This window comes from Aythya fuligula, chromosome 17 (genome assembly GCF_009819795.1).
Source record: "Aythya fuligula isolate bAytFul2 chromosome 17, bAytFul2.pri, whole genome shotgun sequence".
Lineage (NCBI taxonomy): Eukaryota > Metazoa > Chordata > Aves > Anseriformes > Anatidae > Aythya > Aythya fuligula.
The window spans coordinates 3,246,218-3,270,789 of NC_045575.1; the positions used below are offsets into that span (position 1 = coordinate 3,246,218).

The following is a 24,572-nucleotide window of genomic DNA, read 5'->3' on the forward strand; positions in this document are numbered from 1 at the left end:
TTTAAAAAGAGGGCTATTTACTTCTAAATAACTCTCAAGCGATTTTAAATTTAAACAGCTGCAACCAACAAATCTAAATAACTGACAATCTGAATAGTCATTTTTTCCTACCCCACAAACTGTGAAGTACTGCAAAAGAGAAGCACTTTTTTAAAGTTTATGTCTAACATTCAGCTGGCAGTTCATTAAAACACACATCCTCTTAAAACAAATTACTGTCTTTCAGTTCCTATATAAGCATTGACCAAGTCTTGTACAAATATTTATGACAATAACATTAAATAATCTTGATGACCCAAAAATCTAGTTAACTCAAAGGTCTTGGAAAATGAAGCAACCCAGCAGGCATGGAGAATGTGTCAGACAGAATAAGAGCGCAGCATCTGCTCTGAACAGTTGATACAAATTATGGAGATCTAGAGTCTTATTATATGGCAGAAGCACGTGGAAATCATAAGCAGAGGAAATACAGATTCTCCTTGTGCCAAATTACCACATGTGGAATCATACATCAGCTAGATTGAAAATTACTGTTCTAGATTATGTGGTTACCAACAATTCCAAGTCCAGTCTGACAGTCCTTGTTTCGGACCAAAACCCATTTAGGAGTTTTTCAAGAAATCCACAGCACCGAGTGAACTCAGCACCTGGTAGGGTGGTGCAAAGCCAAACTTGCACAGAAGAATCGTGTCCCTAGACTTACAGCTGCTTGCATTGTAATGGAAAACCAAAACGCTGAAGATTTATTTTGTTTTAATAGCCACGGTTGAAATTGAAATTAAAATGGATAAAAACACTCTTAGGCTTTTCTTCTGGGAACGTGATTTCATGCTCTTCTTTTCAGAGATACCTCTGAGAAATGCCTTATCCCTCTCCGATAGCTCTCCACTTCTCCCTGTCTGATCGCTGGAGATGTGGCATGGTGTCATGCTCCCAGCACTTGGAGAGGTAAGGAAGAAGGGAAAACCCCAAATTAATTGAGACTCTTTGGGGAAGTCAGTTTGCATCCCACTTCTGATTTCTGGTTATTTTATTCACTTCTGCACACCTGCAGGAGACCACGAACCCTGTTCTGAGAGCAGTGCATGCTTCCTCCTTCAGCCTTTCCAGATGACCAGCTCCTGCCCACAGCCTCTTTCACCCAATTGCAAACCTCAAGCAAGTTTTGGCCCTGTGTGTTCCTCCAGCTTGTCACTTATCTACACAAAAGAGGACAGCAAGAATATTCTCTGAGATGAATGTGAACTAGGAGCTGCACCTCTGCATGGCAGAAATCAGAGGTGCAAAGTTTACATCTCAAACTCTGTTTTGAGCAAGGACTGAGGCAGGCCAAATTATACTCAAAACATAACACAATTTATCACTGGGAAGAATACTACAGTCAAAGAAAAACTCACAAGAAATCCCCAACAAAGCTGCCTCCCAGCCCTGCATGCTCTCAATTAGCATACAGAGAGGGCTACAAGCACAGTGAGGTCAGGAAGGAACAAAGAGGCCAGGTTAGATGGCGAATGGTACAATTACTAACCAGTCATAAAAGCAAAAATAAGATACATATCTTAGACAATAAAATAAAGACATCAGCAACGCACACTCAACAGACCAGGATGATACTCTGTGCTAAGTGGTTCAGCGAAAGTACACCACTTCTGGAAGTGAAGAGCAATTTGCTTTCAGCCATATAGCCTCTTCACGTCTATTGTGACTCAGCTACAGCATGGAGAGGGCTCGTTACAAGGAAGTGGTCTGTAAACAACAATTAAAAAATAACCATCGATTAGGAAAACATTTGGCTTGAGAAGTGTCTGGCAAGCCCTCTCCAAAGACTACCCGTCTGCTGGGAGTGGCAGCTGTGCAGGCATTTTAGGGTCAGTCTTTAAGGTTTCAGCCTCGTAGACCATGACCCTACAGAAAAAAAGACACTTTATTTAGCAGATCACCTGTGTTACTGCTACTTGCTACTGACAACAGCATCTTCCCTCTACATAAATGTCTGAGGAACAGTCCCCAGCAAAATCAAAGAGCAGCTAACAGCCTTTATATGCAAGATATCTAAGCTGTAATCACAGTAAACCGTCTTATATTGTATTACAACAGGAAATCCAGTCATCCCTTTAGAAGTCCCTCTCCTCTGCTGATGCCACTTGATGTTCTGCACAGCCCCATCAATAGCTTTCCAGGACAGATGGTGACACAGATCCCTCCTAGCTAAAGTAATAGCATTAAATTACTCATAACAGGGAACCCAGAGAAGCAGATGCACCATGATTAGCAAGAATGCCAGTTACTTAAAGGGTTCTATTAAAATAAATCTCTTGGCACTGCAGCATAGCATGGGACACAGCACATGACCTCACCATCACAATCACGGAATGAATAACTCCGATGAATGTCGTTTAAACATCGGGCTAGCCTAACCCCATTTATCATCTGTCCTTCACAGCAGGAGACAAGCGGCTGCAAACAAAGCCTCCCGCCAGCGACGACAGGGTGATCAGCTTGCAGGTCTTCCGTCCCCCTGCCCAGCAAGACACATGCCTGGTGTTTCATCTCCAGAGTAAAGCACAACCATGTACGGGCTCAAGTCCACACACAGAACATCTCTGCAAAGTCTACGGTTGTGTTGCAAATGGTTCAGTGCTTCCATTTCTTCTATTTTTTTTATTTTTTTAATTGTCACTTACTACTTTGAGCAATGTTGCAGAGAAGGAGTAAAGATGGGGTGGGTTTCATGGTGATAAACAAGCAATCCAAGCATCGTTCTAGCTTTTAAAAACAGGTTACAGCTATAATCTTACCTTGTTTACCACTGATTATTGTTTACACTTCAACTCCTCAATCCAAGTAAGTTAGACAGTGATTATAAAGGGTTGACATGTTTTAGCTTCACAGTGAGGTTTCTTGGTGCGTTACTGCAATATATTTACACAGTGCCAGTGGCTTATTTCAATGACCCATGAGAGTTTTGATTTGAGATTATTCAAGTTATGAAGACTGACAGCACTCATTTGGTAGACCTATTGTCCATGAATAACAAGGACACAAAACCATTGTCTGGAAACAATAACCAGAACAATTTTTTCCCCTCCAGCTCCCATTAGGCAACAGGATATTTTGATGGTCCAAACAATTTCTCCTGGGAGAATCCATTAAAATAACACTCAAGTCTTGGGATTTCTCATCCCGTTTGGACACGGATACAAGAAGCTTACTGCTGGTAGATGGTTTCAGCTGATAATGATAGCAAAGGCATCTACGTATCCACTGAACAAGAACATGACAGCGAATTTCCCCAGAGGATCCTGCTAACACTTCCTCATACCGTTGTGGCTAAGGAGGCTGAGATAACATTCTCTATGGCCAATTACTGGGTTTTGTCGCTTCAGATCCGAAGGCTACCACAAGTGGCAATGAAAACCCCAGAAACAACCCTGTCCTTTGGGAACCAGAGAAAGCCTGAATTGCCTCATGCAACTCACCAGAAAACAGAATTCCTGAGGCTGCTTAAGATGGATAAATCTGGCTGTGTTTGGATAGCTTTTAAGACCTGGTTTGACTAATCAGAACTTTTTTCCCCTGTTCTATTTTAGAAAGGAAGACCAAAGGCTCTGAAGATGTAAGGTGCTGAGGAACAAAACTTAAGATGGGAGAGCAGTAAGTTACCTGCGTTCAGTTTCTTCTATATGTTAAGGGAGAACTATTCCCAACCATCTCTGGTTGGATGTCATTTAGGCTGGCCGTGATTTCACTCTTCTAATTGATTTTCCAAAGCAATGCCCCTTTCCCATCACCAACTGCCTGCCCCTGATGTGCACCTGACACGCACTTTCAAGGTGCACACACTAAGCGACACACCAGGGCTGCAAGCACCAAGAAGGTGCCAGTTACACCACAGCTGGTGCGTTGCAGGTGTGTGTAGTGTGACAGTCATTTTACACCTTTCTTCCCTCCCCTATCCCCCCAAGAAAACTCACGAGAAGATCCCATCCCTCACAGTTTTTTCACTATTTTATTAAGTCACAAAAGTCAAGCGTTAAGTTTGGGCAGGAAATTAAATTCCCTCCCCTTCACTTTTATGCTTAAAAATTACCTTTTTCCCCCTCATCCTTGATAGACAGGAGTTCAATAACCCTTTCCAGAAATGCTGGGAGAGCTTAGAAGCAATGCAGCCTGTTGGCTGGGCTCACTGTGGCTATACCAGCATCGAGCACCACAAATAAAACAGCACGACAACAGATGCACAGTTGCAGCCATAGCTGCTGCAAGCCAGAATTACACAGCACCTAAAACCAGAAGGCCAATGATAGAGATGCTGGAAAATACCGAAAGGTCCCGAGCCCAGTACATGGCTTATTCTTCACACATTTTTCCAGCAGAGGATTTTTGTATGTGGATAACAGGCACAGTGACGGTGTGCACACACACGGGTGTATCCTTTCTGTCTTCAGCTGTCTCTTGCCGCGGTATGACTCAGCACTGGGTTCTGTTAGCCACTCCTTTTTGATCATTTGAACTGACATCTAATTCATTACGAGCAACCAGCTTTCACCACCACCAACCTTCTGTCTGCTGACACAGATTATCTGATAGACCAGGCACCACTCGTGCTCAGTATTTACTGCAGGTACTCCAAAATCAGGTCTTTGACCGTGAAAATGAAATGTTGTTTTATCCCAAAAGCGTAGTTGACCATATGCCTCAAACCATTTTTTCCCCCAAAAAATGCATGTGTCAAAGCCCATGAAACATTCAATTAAGGTGTTATCACCTTAATCAGTTTAATACCCGAGAAAAAAACTTTGTTAGTGTGAAAAAAGAAGGGAGCAGGGGAGATGGTGCTCTTCCGCTCTTACAGAAGCCAAGAAGGAAAACTTTTGATGAGATCAAAATTGACATAATTTTATCAGTGCACGGCATCTTCTAAGAGCAAACAGGAAGTTACACGAATTTAATTAAAAATAAAAAAACACGCCCATACTGTTATTAATACATTAGGCTGCTGAAGTAGAACAGCACACACAACCTTTGGCTGTCAGTCGAAGGCTTTTGTACTGCACTCGGCGGAGCAAAGTGCCATTAGTGCCATGCATTAGAGAGCACAGGCTCGGTGAGGGAGCAGCCTTTTAAAGAGGGAGAAAGTAACTTGAAGAGACAGAGCTGCTGGCAGGGCCGTGTGTAGCATGCAGATCTTTCAAGCCCCATTTCAACAAATTAACTGTGATGTGGCAATCTTCACTAGGCTTGAGTCGGGACCTTTAACAAGATACAGCAAAACAGTCTGCAGACACTCAGCAGCCCTGCATCAGGGAAGGCAGGTCAGCTTCCCTGCTCCTGTTTTGCAGGAGTTGAGCACGTGCTTACTGGTTGCATTGGGCAGACGATATTAAAGGAGGCAGGAGAGAGGAACCTTGTTCCCCCCTAGGGCTGGGTTTTAATGGTACTTCTGAACCTGCACTTTGTAAAGTACAAATCAGAAACAATCCATGTCAAGCAGCGTTGCTGGAGGACAGTGAGGAACTCGTGAGTTTGGTTCTTGTTACTCAAACTCAAGGCTTACTGCACCTCTTCGTGCACTGCGACGGTGGCACTGCCCGAATGGCAAACCAAGTTCCACCGCAGTGGGATTTCCCACTCTCTACATCCTTTGAGAAGTTGCAGACGCTACAGGACCCTGATTTTGCATACACCACGTGCATCACATTACGAATACAGGCAACTCCGAGCTGCACCATCCGTTTCCATGGCAATGGGACTGCATCAGCAGTCAGCTGGGTTGAGTTTAGGCCATCCTCACCTCGGCTCCAGCGCTGCACACAAATCCCTGCTGCTAACACAAACCAAGTGATGTCACCAGTAACCATGGTGCCCGCACCGAGCTTTCCATGTGCCCTTTGCGCTCTAACATGCATCCTTCACGCATGACAATTGCTTTAATCCAATTAGTGCTCGTAAAAAAAAACTGCACGAAGGGCCAGTGTCAATACTTATTTAGCAAAGGAAGGTTAGCTCGAGTCAACAGGACAACAATCCGAACACGAAGCTCTACGATTGCACTTCCACTTCTCGTTGCGCTGCACACATAGGAATGACCTGTAACTGGAGAGAGGAGAAGGAAATCTGTTCCTCGTCAATAGTTTTATTAATGAAGGCAGAGGAGCAGCTGTTTTAAATATCCTCTTTCTAGGTTTGATCAATAGCTGGGCAATGCACAGTGCTTCGTTCCAGCTGGGCAGTATCTCTTATCCCAAACATCAGCACTTTGCTGGTTGAATATAAAACCTGTTCTGAAGTGCTCCTACCATCCGTTCGAAAACAAACAAAAGGAGTCCTACAATGAGAGTGAGTTGTAAAGAGTTGTAAAGAGTGGAGAAATCAGAAGACTGCCCAGACAGACAGACAGGAACCTGGCCATCATACCACGAAAAGACACTGCCATCTCCCACGCTGCTGCTCAGAGCCACCAGGAGGGCCAAGCACCTCCTGCCCTTCCCCTTCAAGCCAGTCTGGTTTCACTGGGTGTACCCAAACACATTAGATAATTAGGTAGAAGATTCTGAGAGTAACCATAAAGTCGTTGTCATCTGTCTTCCCAATCGAGCATCGCACAGATGTAATTTCCAGGAAGGCTGACCCTTCAGGTCCTTCCCTGCTCTGCAGGGAGCTGCCCTCTGATCACCTCCCTGCCAGAAGCAGGAACATTATGGGGCTCTTCCCTCGAGTTTACCAAGCAAGAATTGGGACTATCACACACAAATGGCTGGCCTTTTGTCCCCTGCTTCAATCACTGTGTAATGCTGCCTCCAAGTAGGCAGCAAACACACCAAGAGAAAGAAAAGGATGTCATCCCTGAAGGGTCTTCCTGTCAGAAGAGCCACTTTCTGGCGGTAAGTATCTTGGTGTCCAGGAGATTCTGGGTCTGATCCTGCCACCCCTTCACTCTCCTGAGAGCTGCCTGAGGTGACGGTCACAGACCTTTGCACTGCCCCCAGCCCCAGGCATGACCAGCAGCTCCACCAACCTCTGAGGGCAGAAGGGCATCGCCACCAGGAGAACTCAACATACTGGGAAAATCCTGCAAGAAATCCCAGCCAGCAGAAGCAGAACAAAGCTGGACATTAAGAAGGCCCTGACCCAAAAAAGGGGCTGTTCTCACCCCAACAAGCACAGGTTACTTGTGCCTCATCTGAAGCACCATCACTCTTGGGTAATTTTCTTGTAATGTAAGACATATTCCTAAAAAAAGCCCTAAAAATTAAAGCCGGGACAGGTTGTCATCAGCAGGCTCTTGCAAGACAGAGCACAGGTATGCACAGCATTAATTTGTAAAATATTGTATGCGCTGCATTATTTAGAATCAGGTCTAGAAATTAATGAAGCTGTTTGTACAATACCAGGATATTTTGAGGACAATCAATTGCACTGGACTATAAATAATTTACAGCATTAAGAGAACCGTTCTCATGGCCACTCATTAATCACCGCCTTACAAAGACACCCAGCCACACTCCTACGGAGCCAAGGCTGTATGTGCCAGAGGCACGTGAATTAGGAATCACTTTATTATGGAGATACCTCAAACTTGTTTACCCCACACGCTCCATCTTTCAAAATGTCTGCTACACTTCCAGCACAATATTTCATCTTACCTCAAGTATTTCCTTCCCTGTCTTTAAATGAATTTTTTACTGCGTTAGCTATTCCACACACACTGTCCATAAGGATTACTGTCCCTAGTGTAAGGAGAAAAAGCAAGTTGCCCATTATTGTGCTGTGAGTCAGAGATAAAATTTCAACTCCCTGTTTCAGATCAGTTCTGATCCTCCGACTATATCCCAGATTTTAGGAACCAAGTGCAACTATTCCCTAATGGACTGTACAATGAACTACCAGAGGACTGGCTCAGAGAAATCCCCAGAATTTTCCTAATACCCGATTCATTACTTGCCTTCAGGTCTTAGAAGTGAGGACCTAATCCAGATCAACAATCAATATTTTGTTCACAGGTAGACAGATCAAATTTTCTTTCATAAGAATACAAATGAAAGAGAAGGAAAAAGGATTTTTGACAGCCACAAACCCAGTAGGATTATCGGTGCTGCATCTTTTATTAAAACTACTACAAATATGAAGTTTAAAATCATGTTTTGTTATAACCTTCTCAGCTTCACTGAGTTTTGTTGGAGAGCACAAGCATGCCGACTGTAAAGGCACCATAGCTCATTACTCGAAAATAAAAACTTTCTTTACCAGGTATGGAAGACCAGCCAATTTAAGAACTGTTCCAAGATAATGACTACAAAAGCAGGAAAAAAAAAAAAAAAAAACTTTGCTATTTCTGTAGGTTTTTCCAAAACATTAATCCATATGGGTGTCAATGTCAACTCCTGCAAATTGGACTTTAAGTCTGGGAACACCGAATGCAGCCCTCCCTTGTTCCTGAAACAATGCAAGTGTGAGCATCTCAGTGTCCTCTTTCATAAGGACACAAGCCTTTGTGATCACAGACAAAAGGTTATGAAAACCAGAGGAGGAAGAGAGAACATAAAAGTCACAGGTTTTGAATCCTGCAGCATAGAAATTCACTAAAATCCTCAAACCAGGGTTTTGCTTTTAGGAGACTCTGCATCTTCCAAGGTCTCCAGAGCTGTCAGCAGTGTCACCTGCTTTTGAAATTAAAGCATACATGTCTATCTGTCCAGATGGCCAAGGCATCTGCAAACGAAAGGAAAAAATAATCAGCCATCCTGTTCTTCGGTGTCCAGAGATGAAGGGTTGGTTTGCTTTCCCCCCCTCAATCTTTCACCATCTGCTGAGCCTGCTGGCAATTGCCAAGTGTAGCTAACAGTTTAAGGGACGAGACTTTTGCACCCAGATATCAGCACGTGGCCTAAAGAATTACCGAAAATGGGCTTTGTGGTGGAGTCTGTTCTCAAAGGCCCAGCCTGAGAGCTACAGCCAAAGAAAGGAGAACGCAGGGTGGTGCAGGGGTCCGGAGCCCGTGATGAGCGACACACCACTGCCTTTTGGGAGGGAGGAAAGCGACTCCACCAGCACTACGACAGGTGAGCAGAGCACACCGCAGATGATTGAAAACACGCTCTTAATTTTCAGCAAAGCCAATAAATGCAGAGCCCTGAGGGACCACAGAAGACGGGCTCATGTTAAAAGATGCAAAGAGCCCTTGATGCCCAGGATCCCGGCCACGTTCAATGGGCAGTGCCGAGCAGATGGGTTTTCCTAAAGAGATTGCCACAAACAAGGGCCAGAGTCCTTCCCCAGCTGTGGACCCTTGAAGTGCTGAATGACAAAAGTATTACTGTTATTAACTCAAGAGGATGAAGTAGCATCTTAAAATAACTCCCATCCTCAAAAGGCAATCACTAGGTCCAAGAGCGCCTTTCTAAAATACGCCGTCTTGGGAGGAAGGTCACAAGTACCCAGAGAAAACTGCTCGGAGCAAGAGAGGACTGAAGCTGTTTACAACAGAGAAACAGAGAAAGCAAACTGTGCATGCTGGTATAAATATAAGATTCAATAATGTGAGGAATCCTCTCATCTTATGCAGGGGTCAGAAGGGGAATGGTCTCTCGGAATCCCATGCCATATGGAACTGCAGTAATTAATGGTATTAAGACGATAAATGGGCTGACCTTTGGCTAATAACATACTGATCTTCCTATGAATGCATTCAGATCTTGGAATATAAACTTTCAGGAGACAGAGACTTAATATTAAAATGTGTGTTGTTCCTGGGGCAAAGGGGAGACACAGAAAGTACATTCAGTAAACACACAAGAAAAGAAAGTATATGTTACAGGAGAGGATAGCTGCTGAGACAAATACGCAAACATCTAGAAGGGAAATAATTAAGAGTTCCTTTAATAAGATCTATCTAAAGTGTCATAGAGAAAAAACAGAGCGGTCCTATCCTTTGTGCCCACAAGACTTCGCAGTCCTTGCAGAGACAGAAACATTGCATGTGCCTTTGGGGTGATGCACAGAGTCAGAGAAGACATCCATTATAGAGTTCTTGGTTCAGCATTTCTGCAGAAAGAAAGAAATCCCTACAGATGCTTGGAACAGTCCCCTCCATCAACTGTTTGTGCTTCATTTCGGGTCTCCACTGCCAGCACTCACCCCAGTAGCTTTCTGCTTATGTTAGGATAGGAGCCTGCAGTTCCCCCAGTTCTCCTTTGCAGTCCTGTGGGCAAGTCTGCAGGTCAAGTTTATCTAGACATCTCTCCCCCTTGGAAGCAGCAGTGGGATTTTAAATGTGTGCGTACAGATCTTATAAAAAAGATTATAATCTAAAACTCTTGTCTAGAAAAGAGATGCAAAGACTGATTTCACTGGTTTGAAATATTTTTTGCCTTTTTTGCACCAGAACGACAGGCCACAGTAGACCCGAAGATCACTGACTCTGAGTTCAGATATAAAAATTAGTATGTTTTAATTGGACAGAAAAAGAGAGAAAAGTGCAGCTATGATGAAAAAAAACAAACCACAACCATTGTGCACACGGAGGAGCTGAGACCTAACTGCTCCATGGCTAATGCAGCGAGGGTTCCCAACCCAACCACGCCGACAATGCTGCGTGAGAGGTTTCCCATGAAAACAGTGATATTGATAGACTAAAATTTAATAGAGGAAAGCTATTCAGTTTAGACCTGCTAGGCTTCAAGCAACTGAAGGGTACATTAAGCCCTTTGCTGTAATGTAAAATTAACTTATTTATGGAAGAATCTAAGTGCTACTTAAAGTACTGAAACCACTGTCTCTGTAGATAATATTTCAGAAGCTAGCAGAAAGCAATACTTCAGAGACTCCTTGTTTCTCCACCCTCCGCCTCCCCCAGAAAAGAGGAAAAACCAAAAGGAAGCAGCAGGCCACTCATCTCAGTTTTCGAAAGGTTCACAAACCAGCTTGGGGAACTTCAAGCACAAGAGGAGCTACAGAGCAACGTGGGCACGGACACAATGATTTATTGTATGTCTCGCCTGCCGAGTGGCACAGCGTACCAACAACAGTTTATATAATGTGCAATTTTAATTCTCCCATCCTGCAAACATGGTAAACGTGAGTACAGCCTGTCCTGGCTCGATGGAAGGATCCTTTGCTACTTGGGCATGATGCTGCTTACATCAAAACTGGTAGAAATTTTGTTATGGCTTGCAACACGATGGAGGGACTGTTCTCTCCTGGAAGGAGATGAAAAGATCTTCCACTGCAAAGGCAAAAACCTCCATAGAAATGTCTTAAAATGTGACCACAGTATTACAGCTTGAGACTGAACGTCCATGCCAACATGTCTTGGAGGGGCTACTGCAAAAAGGGTTCCCAGAGCAACTGCATGGAGCAGTTGTTTCATCCCCAGCTAGGAAGATCTTTTTGGAGATCTGTAGTTGGGAGGATGCTGAAATCTGGGAGAATGATATGATTGCTCTTGAAAGAGCAGCTTTCTACCAACTGGTTTGGAGCTTAATAGGGAACTTCACTCATAAGCTTGAAGTTAAATGAGTGATCAACTTCAAGGACGTGCTTAAGACTGCCTAAAACCCTTGAGGAATACTTGTGACATCTCCTTTTTACCTTGTTGGAAAACTGCTTCTTACCGAATGGGCTGATTGGCGTCTCCAGTGGTAACAACACCGTATTGTATGCAATAAATGTCTTTGAAATGAACCTTTTGCTCTTAAGAATTGCTCCTCTCCCCAGGAACTACTCTAAATGGTTCTGCTCTACACATTTCAGACAAACATTTTTAAGAAATGTCTCTACACTGCTGTTTTATACAGATATCTCTGCTTGTTCCCCTAAGGAGGCTCAACCTACACGACTTGCTTCTCCTGTGGCCTCCCTGCACATTTCAGAGGCAAAATAAAAGACAGACACGAAGCACTTTCCCATTCTCTGAAAGGAACGCAAGTCATGCTCCCCACTGCTCTCTCTCCAGCAGCTGTCTCACAGACAAAACCTCTGCTTCTAAATCACACTGAAGAAAAAGGACATTTTATAGCATGGTCTAGGAAAAGCTCCCATTGAAGCTAGCAGGAATCTTTCCACCAATTTCAAGAAGCAAAATCCTACCTAATGCTAATAAGCAGAACATAAACTCCGTATACTACCATAAGTGACTTTTCTGTTTTTGATAATTTTGGTTTTTTATTTTCGACTATTTTCAGTGTAAAGCACAGCTAACCTTTCCTCCTGTAATACTCATAACAGAGTAAAGTCACTTGCTTGCCACGTACTTCTGTAGCTCACCTGCATCTTGGGCTACATCCAGCATCTCTTACTGTCCTGCGCTGGGTAGGTGGAAGGAGAGCAGAGACCTGGTAACATCACTTCCCAGCACACCAGCTACTGCACCTGACCTATGAAGAAACCTAATTTTGCTGCATATCAAAGAATCAGAAAATTAGAAGCAGGGCTGGATGGAGGCGTAGTTTTGCATGTAGTTTCCTGGGCCACTGCACTTCCCCCCTGCACGAAGCCCTCACTGCATATCCAGTCCTTTGACATGAAGAACTTGCCAAAATCACTGTTAAGTGGACAGAGTGGAGCCCAGTGCTCTGCATTAATTATTTTAACTGCTGAAAGCGAACAGCAAACTCATCCCACTGACCAAGTCCTCCACAGCCAAATAGTTCGTCTGACAGCATGCCTCATGCAGGCACTCCCCAGTTAACAATTCATCCTCCGTTAAATTAGGTGGGCTCTGCCTCCTCAATCACATCGTTCTCCTGCACGCTCTGCTGCTCGCTGAGGAGTTCTGCACAGCTAACACACCGCTTCCATCAGCCAGCTCTTTATTTAAAACAGCTGGGCTAAATTTGGAAGAAAAAACTTGTGACAAAATAGTTACAACAATATTCAAAGCTACTACAGCATTAGGAAAAGCTAGACAAAAATGATGCCACCTAGGAATAATGTTTACTAATTTACGTTCACATTTAGGTCAAGCGCACAAAGATGATACATATCCTGTATTAGTGTCAGAAAAAGGAATTGTGCAGTTATCACTCGCAAATGCACACCATACGCTACTGTGGCAGTCAAGTCCAAGTGTATGAGTTCACAAAGAAATATAGTTGGATGCTGGGGGAGAGAAGGGGTAGAGTTGTGCTTTTGCTATATTTTTTACCTTAATTCTAAGTCATTTTAGGCTTTAAACCAAATCAGATTCTGCTAGCATTCATCCCACCACAGAAAGAGGAGTCTAATACTGCCAACTCAGTATTAGACATGTGCTTTGTTGGATAAGCAAAATTAAATTTTATTTAAGGTACAGGACAATGAAATAACTCTTCAAATTCATTTCCTTTTAAAAATGCTCCCAGTTGGATTTCAAACACTAGGAGAACATGGGCACAGAGGATTTGAGTTATAAAAAGCCAACATTTTTATTAACTGTTTTATTGAAGAGAGGGGATTTAACAAAAAGTCCCACCAGTATTCAACAGCCTATTAAAAATAACATAAGTTTTATGCCTTGACTGATTAGTATCTGTCTCATAGTGGCACATAAACATTACATCTCGATTTTTCCCCTAAATTCCAAGTTACGCCTGTTTCTTCAGCCCAATATCCTCCAGTTCAGTACCCAAACCCGTAGCTCAATGCTTCCCTCCTTTTGAACAGCCTATCCATGAGTCAGTATTTCCCCAGGTAGGTAGAACATACAGAGGTTTTCTAATTTAAGGACGAAAGGAGGCAGAACTTCAGGAATTTATAACTGGAAGTTCATGTTCCTTTTTCCCCCTACTCAGAAAACCTCAAATTTAAAACAATTAATTCTCCACATGAATGAATACATTCTCCACATGCTCTTTCACACGAAGCCCTGTGTCAGCCTGCACCAAACACCAGCAGAAGCATTACTGACCTGTATCATGTACAGCTGCGCGATTCGATATTCTTCCACGCTCATTGGAAGGGGAATACGATACTCCTTTATAAGCATTTTGAATACAAAATCTTTCGTCCGCTTAGAAACACAATCCAGAAGCTTTTAGTAAAGGCTCCTTAAATAATGGCAAGCAAATGCATTGAGGATCCCTGAAACAGAGCGAGAGAGAGCAGCAGTTATTTTCCATTCTTATTGGAGAACATCCTACCAAGAAAAAAAATAAATAAATGAGCTCAAACGTTAATTTTTGTAATAGCAATAAGCTTAATAGCAGAGATGAGAATCCCTGGAGTGTTACCAGACCCTTAATATCAAATTGAACAGAATCTTTTAGAGGAATTTTGATTTGCTTCATGGGATACCATTAAAGCTATTACCCTCCTGACCTTTGCCACCGTATCAATCAGACTTTCATATGCAATAGCATCTCCATGGGAGAGATGTGACAAAAGCTCAAAATGAATAGGCAGACCTTTTGTTGCTAGACAATAAAGTATCTCTCCAATGTCAGCAACACACCAGAGATGCATCTACTCAAAGGTACCATGTTTTATCCTCTCGCATTCGTTCAGCTGCAAGAAAAGGCAGTAATTAGACTCCTTCAACCCTCACAAACTCTGTGAAAAAGAATGTCATTTGGATTCTAACAATGAGGACAGCCAAAATGCATTTTTCTTCCCTCTTTTATTTGGAATTACTGTCTTGGTAGGATCCATTCTTTTCCACCTCCGAACAGTCTACAGGCACAATCCTCCCATCATTGATGGTGACGTCAGACTCATTTTTATACTCCTGCTGCATAAGAATACAGCCAAAGATCAAAGTGCAACCAAAAAATCCCATCATACCCAGCCCTGAGGCAATTTGATAAAATTATGGCTTAAGAATATAGGGAATATAGCATTTACTACACTAAGGGTTAAAGCAGTTTCAAAACAAATGTCCTTAAGATTCCCCACAGGCTGTAGATAAAGGCAATGAAATAAGCTAAGGAAGGGGAAAAAACGAGACCAGGGAGGAAGAGAGGGCACAAGGGGTGAAGTTGCCTGCTATCGGCACTTTGAAGACTGCTTTCCTAGCATGGAAAGCACTTGCCTGATTCCTCTTCATCATCAAAACTCCCCTTTCTGCTGTGCCTGCTTATTGGGAGTCCCCTAATACAGCTGCTGGAGGGAACGTGGCCCCAAACCCTACACCTGGGGAAAAAAATCCCCGAATCAAAACCACCGACTTATCTAGTGGATTAAACTGCAGCCTGGGAACCAGGAAACTCCCCCCCGCTATCACGGCTGTCCATACATCTCGCTGTTTGCACAGCACTTCACTGACCTTTTACGAGGTTCAGAGAGGTTAAAACACATGCCCGTGGTCACAGAGCAACCAGGGACGAAACGCGGCGGTGAAACCCAGGTCTATGACTCCTGATCTGCTCCAACCTCTCTGCCACACCTGGCCCAGCACCGACCTTGTGCAGGGGCATGGACCACCACCATGGGCCAGCCATGGGCTTGGCACAAACCAGGGCTGCCCCTGCAGCCCCCTTGCTGCTTCGTTGCCAGCTCGCTGCTGTTCGATGGCCACGTTTCTGGTTTGGCTGTAAAGCCCATCCATCCTGGACCGACTCTTCTGGAACAAGCTATCCGTCTGGTCCTGCATCAGCTGAACGATTTATTTTCAAATTCAATTCCATTTCATTTTATTGCTGTCAGAGTAATCTGTGTGTATGTATGCACGGAGGGGGGAAATAATAAATAATAATAATTTATCTTTGCCATGCAAACTCCGTGGAAAACAGTTCTGGAAAGCCTGCGCTCCCCAACGCTGCCGTGCCTACACGCAGGCGTCTGCATGTCCGCAGGCATGTGCAGGATTTCCTCCATCAAGCTAATCTTCCAGAACAGGTGGGGATAATCTCATTAGGTGGGTTTTAATTAGTGTCATGGCAAAGAACAACAATAACCTCCATAAGATGGATCTTAAACACCTTCCCAGATCTGCACTGGTGAGATGCCAGGATCCCAACTCTTGGAGCTGATGGGAGACTCAGCAACGTGGCTGGAGCAGTTCTTTATACTTCAGAGATCTTTGAAAATCTGATTTAAAAGCTTCTCCCCCCCAAAAAAATGCTCTGGAAGTGATTCTGCTCCCACCAAAAGAACGTCAGTCACGTCTGCCTCTGCTGCTTGCTAAAACCAGGATATTTCCTATCGATTGGAAGAGATGAATAAAACAAAAATAGAACCTTAAAAGCAATAAAATGGCAGGAAACCAGTACCAAGAAGGAAAAAAATGTGTTTATAATGAAGTGCCAGGCAGGCAATAATTCAGATGGCCAAGACACGGGAGAGACTGCTTTATTACAGACACAAAACCCAACCGTTTTGGCCCCAAGCAGCTCAGCAGCAGCCACCACCAGCCGCAGCACTCACTTGCTCGAGTGCACCAGGCTCGAGGAGCATGGCTGGTCCCAGCCACGGGTCCTGGTCCAGCTGGCTTCTGCTTTCCACTTTTCTGTGGTCAGTATGGTTTGGTTCAGCCTGCAGGTCCCCAAGGGGCAGCAGAATCTGCTCCTGTGCCTGAGGAAAGGCAGCGCTCCCAGGGACTGCCCTCTGCAGCCAGACCCAAAGGCTGGGCAGAAAGCAGTCCTGGAAATACCCTGGGCAATAGCAAAAGGCAGGTTTCAACCCCACCCTGACTGCGAGGGAGGTGCAAAGAGCAAGGCAGGACAAAACGGCACTTTCAGGCAACTCATAGCAGCCTCTTTCCAACGTCTCGGGGCTTTACAGAGAACCAAAGCACACCAAGACCGCTTACTGTACTGCCCAAGCGAAACAGAGAGCACAGCAAACACTGCAGAGAGAAGAGAGAGCCCTTCTGGGATGACACAGCTTTGAAAATCAGGTCTCACAATGTGGTCTGTGTCCCTGGCACTCACCCCCATCCAGCTGCATTTCGATGGCAGGCTGGATTTCGGCTGCCCGGCCTCCAAGCACCGAGCTGCACCTTGACGGGCAGCACGTTCATGCAGGCCGTTATTCAATTTGTACACAGAGCTGTAGTAACTGTGCGAGCCAGGCACATAATTTTATACCTCAATTATTTTAGAATCAGGCTTTCAAAGCATCATAATTATGCCGCAGAGTCAATATCCTGCCGCGATGAGTCAGGTCCACCTTTGAGCTATTGCTTCAGGCTGGATGAAGGCTAAGGCACTGTGTGCTGCATTTCCTTCTCATTTTCACATTTTCCCTCGTAACAGCGGCAAGTTTCTTAAGGAGGTGCCCTTTCTTTAAACGGAGGAGCCATCAGGATCTGCAGAAGCTGAGCAGATCGAGAGAGACAGCAAAATCCTCAGCTTAGTCCCCGAACTTGGTGTCTGGGCAGTCACTTCGGGAGCATCAGGGCCAGGCTCCCCGTTACTAAATGAGGTAGCAAAGGGCTGATGACAACCAACAGCTTGCAATTAAGGAATAAGAGCTAGTGTGTGAAGGGTATTTAAACTGTGCTATTTAAGTCCAGGAGGCCAAACCGTGGCCAGGCTTGACAGGCTGGCCCTGAAGGGCATGGAAATTGAGCGTTAGAAAAAAAAACCCTGGCTCCTCTGCACGTCAGCTGGGCCCAGTGCAGGAAAACCACTCACACCGATACATTCAGGCTAAAAAAGGCCCGTTCCTGCTCCGTTCCCAGCTGACTCTCCGAGCTGTCACCTCAACGGCTGATTTTTGACCAGCTCTCCTTTTCTGTGCCCCGGTTGCTGAGCACAGGCTTTTTTAGGACTGGAACGAGCCAAAGCACTGCAGCCACAACACACCTCATGCCAGGACCGCCAGTTTCTGTGTTCAGGAGGGAAGAAATAAAGCCCTGGAAGCAGAGAGCAGCTGTAATGAGCTTTTCCTAGCTTCACACAGCAGGCTCGTTTTACACTATTATAAAGTTTAAGGACTCATGCTAGGGAAGAAAAACCCATCACGGAGGGTCACACAGCAGCCAGAGGCAGAGGCAGGTCCCAGCCCAGGGACTGCGGTCCCAGGCTCTGATAAACCATTGCCTGCTCAGGGCTGTGCTGCCTTTTGAAGCTGAGAAAGCCTCTCACTCATCAGCTCAGCTATTGCACAATTTTCCTTGGAATATTTTCACTGAGAAATGAGAGATATTAAATAAACAAAAGCTGTAAGAAACAGGTAAAGGTAAAAGGACAAGCAAAGACATTACCTGGAGTCCTCGCCTACCTTCCTAAAGACTTTCTTTAGGTTTTCTACATCTCCTTAACCCCCCAAGTAGATGCCTCCTTGAAGAAAATGATATTTAAGAGATGTTAGCGTTGGTCCCAAGTGTATCAAACACTTGCACCTTTGGGAAGCAACACCAGGCTTAGGAGCCTGGCCACCACCGCCCCGCTGCAAAGTTCCCTGAAGGAGAACACGGTGCCCTCACAAGACGGGAAGCGCTGCATACACATTGCACTCTGATTTATTTATGCCATTAGAAGAAGCTGCAGAAACGTAAAAGATCCCTAGGACTTAAGTCAGCGTTTTTTAAAGGCACCCTCAACACTCACACCTTGATTAATGCAGCAGCCTCCCTGCTGGCCCAAAAGCAGCCTTGCTCAGCCTTATCCATGCAGAATATCAGGGCTGCAAAGACCCTTAGTTATAATTTTGACCGTATCACCCCTCTTATTGGCACCTCTTTGCCAGCACCACCTCCTTTTCCACATCAAACCTCTACTCACTCTCACCTTCAACCCCTTCAGGCCATCCCTCTCTCCTTCAGCACTTAATGGTCGATCCGGGTTTCCAAATGAAGGCTGCCAGCCTTCATTTTCCTAACAAAAAAAAAAAAAAACAGAGAAGCTCTGTCCGTGCTGTCCCCGACTCTCAGGAGAAGCTCTCCGTTAGGATCTGGGAGGCATCACTGCCAAACCCGGCTCATCAGCAAGGCACAACCCACCACACCGACCAGTCACGATGGTCTCCTCATCTGGGAAGGTGTGATGCTCTCTGTGGGATCGGCTGGAGCAGGACTGTCTCCTCTGATCACAGGAATGACCAACGTAAAGGTCAAGGGGAAAGCACAGTTTGTGAGGGCTTTCCAGGCAGATGAATATTGAGTGTTTGTGCTTTATCATCCCCTCCTCTCCACCCTGCTGAAGTGATCAACCTGCACAGGCTGGCTGAAAGGTTAAAAAAATAAATAAAATCTATTTTGTGGTTATTTGTGGCTACCATTATTCGCAATAACACTCAACGCTGCACGCAAAACCCTCCCTCACACACACACGCACGTGTGCAATATATAAACTGAAGAGACAGAACGAGAGGCTTTTTTTAAATCAGCAGTTTTCAGTTTTAGTACTCCGGTCATATCTGCTGACTGGCAGCTACGCAGATTTAAAAATTCATCAGGCCTTGAAAAAAAAATAAATTAAAAGTTAAAGTTCCTTAAAAGTTCACGGCTCACGCTATTACTGATTGAAGGATACCGTGTCAGTAAGTAATGTTCTTTGTAATCATTCATCTTAATCATCCATCTCATCTGTCATGTCTTTTTTAAATAGAAGTTTTTTATGCAGATGCTTACACACCCGAGTTTCAAGACTGAGTTTAGGTCACTTCCAGGAGTGAAGGAGAAGCTAGTGAACATTTATTTGCCCGCATCACAACAGGAGCCCTGGGGGCCTGCCCTGCCTCCACTGTGTCTGGCCATAGCCTGCAATGCAGTCGGTAAGAAAAGGGAATTGGGAGGGGGGGGATAAATAAAATAAAAAAGGAGGAGGATGTAAATGCAAGTATGCCTGGAGAACGGTTTTCCTCAGGTGTAAGCTTCAGGACAAGCTCACCAGGGTATTTCAAATGCAGGTAGGAGTGCAAAGGGCTGAGAACAAAACGCTGCTCGAAAAGGAAAGCACAGAGAGTGAACACAACTCGCATTTACAGTACTTAATCTTTTTTCCATTATTAGATACAATTTGACGTCACTTATAGAATTTAAGAGCTCATTGTAAAGCAGACGTTTATTACAACAGAAGGATGGAATCGGTCCAAATGCAATATAGCTACACTGGAGCTATTAAATCTTGTTATAGTTCACTGGGCAGCCAAATACTAGCTTGAAGCAATGAGAGGGAAAAAGAAAAAAAAAAAATCATCACACCACACCAAAGCACCTACACACCCCTATTTCTCCTTAAATATTCAATGATGTTGTACTGTCTCTTCATATTTTCCATTTCTGTTACTTCTTTAGCATTTGGGGAAAAGCACAAGCCTGACTCCCTCACTTTGGCCTTAGAAGCGATGCTGTGGTGCTCAGCAGCCAATCCTCTACTCACACGCTGACTTCAAGGGGACCAGGTAAAGTCCATCAGCAGAACTTTGGCTGGAAAATTAATGTTTCAAGTCATGCCATGCCTGCAGGTTATGCAATAATGAACTAATAAAGAAGCCATTAAAAGGACTAATATGCACAGTGAAGTCAGCGATGAGTTCGGAGGGAAAGACAAACCAGTCTCTAATCCTTTTGCTGATGCTGAGGGATAAAGCTGAATATTAAAAAGAATGCAATAGAAATTAAAGGTTAAAAGTTTCCAAGTAGTCTCCGTGCTCTGCACAAACAGGGCAGCTGCAAAACCCCGAGTCTGGTGGCCTTGAGCAGAGCCAGACTCCTCCATCCAGCTGAGCTGCAGAACCTGGGCAGACCCTGCCTTTCCCTGGCTGCTCCGAGACCAAGTCCCTCACTGTCACCTGCTGAAAATAGGCAGAGATTACACACACGCATGTAAATAGAGATGTGTCATATAGATTTTATATGTGTATGTATATATAGACACGCACATGTACACACACACACACAGAAACAAAAATAAAAGCACTGACGATGTGATAACTGCAGTGTGTTGGCTGAAAACAGACTGAAAATTGCTGGGGTGGGATAAAATACTGTAAGGAAAATCTATGCAATGCTACAGGCACACAGTGATGGACAGTATTTGGCTTTTATTTGGGAAACGTCCATTAGCTGAAGGCCACTGCCATGCAGAAGTCTGGGCACTCAATGGTCAGTGGTAGCAGGGAGATGGGATGCTGGCCAAGTTAAATAAAAAAAATTAAACAGCAAACATGTCTAATTTCTAGGACAGCCCTGGGAGACTATCACATTTACACTTCACACCTTTGGTTGCTCCAATTCCTCTTCCTGAAGGAACTGAGGAGAGTGAACAGAGAGAACACTTGGTGCAGTCTCCACTGGTTGTTCAAGGCCTCGCTTGGATTAAATAAGTGAAAAAAAAGCCAAGAACAAGCCCAAACATAACCATGCTCTTCACGATCCATGGAACAACCCTTTCACCTAGCTCACAGAAGCGCTGGCAGCAGCATGACACAGAAATTTAACCAGAAGAAAGACAAAGGATGAACCAGAGTCAAGGCACCACCTCACCTCTAACTCAAGCCATCATCCACCTCTCTCTCCATGAGCTGCTGCATTAGAAATTGCATTAACACTACAACATACCCTCTTTTTTTCTTTTTTTTTTTAATAATTACATTATTATAATGACAAGAGCAGGAAGTCACGAGAGCTCCTACTCTGTCATCTTAGCAGTCACCAAGCATGCAAATTTCAAGGGTAAGAAGTTCTGGGAGCAGCCAGGCTGAGGTGCAAGAGCTCTGCAAACCTCCGGTGAGCAGCCCCCCAGAAAGTGCTCAGGAGGAGCACAAAACTACCGTGCTCGGACCTGCTTTGAAAACATGTGGTCCTACAGCTAGAGCTGCTTGGGAACCAGGTCTATTTCTCTGAAAAAAAAAAAAAAAAGACTGTGAATGAAGAAATATACTTCAAGCTGCAGAACCAAGGAGTCTCAGTCTGCAGATTATTTACAAATGTAAAAGGCTTTCACTGCCTAACCTAAGTTATTCTCACTACAGTTCATGCCTCTCCTTTTGTGCCAGTCTCAGGAGAAGTTAACTATTCTTCTGCAGTTCTCATTTTCATATTGAAAAATATATGCCTCCCTCCCTCGTCTTTCTTCTGAATTACAAACTTTCAGTCTCTCCTCGAGGGTCACATTTTCCAACCCTCTTCTGATCCTTCTGTTTCTTCACCCCTCCTCCCACTGATCCACCACCAGACCTGAAGAAAAAGGGCAGCTTTTCTTTCATACATCTTTCATATCACTCTTGCTCATCTATATTCCTGCATGACATTTGCCTCTGGCATAAAGCAGCTGATGGTCACTCAGTCCAAAACCCACTGCAGCCTCATCTCATCTCCTGCAGAAGGGCGACCACACCAGTCATTCCCCGTTAGACAGTTTATTCACGGGTCTTTGCACTCATTTTACCAAATTATAGCCCAGTTCAGATTGCTCGAGGTTAGTTTGAATTTTTATCCTGTCCTCCAAATACCTGCAGACCCACTAAAGCTGACTTTGAGACATGAGAAGTCTATTTCCAATTTTGGGATTTGAGTCAGACAGACCCTGGACTGCTTTCTTTGTAGCTCCCTATCACACTGAAAGGGGACATCAACCACAACTCCAGTTTTTCAGTAGTTACAGTCTAGATGGAAATAACATTTTATTACTTCACTTATGCAAATATCACGTGGAAAAGGGAATGAACATTCATAGCTGGTTTTAAAAGACTATTTTGTAGAGGGAACAGTGTATGATTGCAAAGTCAGTGTTATAGCACCATCATATTTCATGCTGGTTTCATTAGGCTGAGATTTGCCTTGCCTAAAGGCAAGATAGGGAAAGAGAAAATAAGTCCTACTCCATCAGAGGAAACTTGGAATGACACCTAGATCCTTGCACGAGAAGCCAAACACAGCAGTGAAGGTTGATGAACAACGCTGCAATTGAGATGGAAAGTAAGAGGCCATTTTGCACAAGAGGGGTAAATGTTTAATATCTCTATTGCTTCTTTCATCCATAACATCAATAGATTAACACTGCTTCTGTGGCTGTGTAATTTCTTTGGAGTTTTGATCTTGGAAATAATTACACTAAATATTTCATAAGTGCCTTTGAAAGTTTTTTGGTTAATAAAGAAAAAAGAATTGCCAGCTGCTCTCAGATTGCAGCGGGATAATGAAGGTGCACGGATAATCAATAACCATTTTCAGTTCGTTATTCAGCACATTTTGGGCTGGTGCTATTTCTTTCCCTCTACCATTCCGCATCCCACATGCGGAGTGACGGAGCATTTTTAAACCATCAGATCTTACCGCTTTTGAGAAGCATTCTTCATGCTAACCACAACGTGGAACCCCCAGCCTCTAATAACGCCTACAAAATTTATAGCTTTCCAGGGTGCTTTCAGCTGAGCAGATTGCAAGCTGGGGCAGAGGAGGCCAAACTGAACTACTTGACGGATTGAAGGAGTTTCTTCTTTGGTGTAAAAAACAAATCGCTGCATTTCTTCAGCAACTCCCGAGTGCATAACAGCTCAGACTGGATCTTGCATTAAGTTCCACCGGGCCTCCTGCACCTCAGGGGAGGAGAGGTGGTGAGGCGAGATGGAGGCCTGCAGCTCCATTTCTACTTCTTGGCAGCTGGGGGGGGCTCCGCTGGTTTCTTCCAAACCAGGATGCCTGTGACAGACATTGCTATGAGAGACCCCAGTGACACTTCCAAGCATTAACCTGTGTGTCCAGCCTCCCCTGGGAATAGCCAGCCCCGCTCCACCCACAAAAAAAACACCAAGGGATATGCTGTGAGCACTTAAAATATAGCCAGAGCTGGAAACTGAATCCAGGACCTGGGAAGGAGCAAGGCACACGGGTGAATCCATCAGGCCACTTGCTGAGAGGATAAGCAAAGGGAGATGAAGCCATGTTGCAGAAAATTCTCTCCTTAAGAAAAATCAAAACCTCTTGGTTTTACAGAGTGGAGTTAAATTGGAATCTGCCCGAGACATCAGCATCCCCAGTGTAACCTTCAAAATCCCATAAGATCTTGATTTATTAGTTTAGCTAGAAACTTGAGGGAAAGAAAAAAAAAAAAAAAACTATTTATTGATGCCTCAAAAAAAAAAAAAAAAAGTTTTCATGGCAAAGAAATGAAAGTGGACACTTTTACAGACACAATGCAGGAGGCAAATTGAACATGTTCTTTGCAGTCAGATAGAGCTGGAGAGACAAGATGACAAAAAATGACAAAACAACTGCTGCACGGTATTGGAAGGGAAAATAAAAGCCAAATAACAGCTACACCTTCCATGCAAGCAAACCTTGGGAAGGAAAATTAAAAAGTACCCACAAGAGATACCTGCAAAGCATTTAAAGTGCTAGTTTAAAACAAACATCAGAAAAAAAAAGAAAAAAAAGAAAAAAAAAAAAAACCAACACATTTGTCTTCACCTACTTGCTATGTTTTGCTTTTTTTAATCACCTCTTTTTCTCTGACCACCTTCTCAACAGCCCTGCTATTTCTCCACCGCCACAGCCATCCATCTTCTGATTCCCTACAACACAGAAACCTTCACAAACCTCAAGGCAGAGGACACCTGCAGGAAAGCCGACCATAATAAAACACCCAGGTGCTGAGACAGAATTGGACCAGCGGAGGCTGATTACACCGCCGAGTGACATTGTCCCTCCCAGGAGGGAAGCCAGCTGCACCTTTGTATATTTAACTTCTGCATGAGCTTTTCTGAGCACA

General features: G+C 44.2%; 1 protein-coding gene across 6 annotated transcripts in view; it reads right to left on the minus strand.

The window, feature by feature from the left end:
- Positions 1-24,572, minus strand: part of PITPNM2 (phosphatidylinositol transfer protein membrane associated 2) — a 132,701-nt gene that overhangs the window by 53,170 nt on the left and 54,959 nt on the right. For all 6 annotated transcript variants that reach the window (XM_032199240.1, XM_032199242.1, XM_032199241.1 and 3 more), the window contains one exon: positions 13,886-14,058. In XM_032199240.1, the coding sequence (XP_032055131.1) occupies positions 13,886-13,963 (78 nt within the window). In that variant the 5' untranslated portion in view covers positions 13,964-14,058. The remainder of the gene's footprint in view (positions 1-13,885; positions 14,059-24,572) is intronic.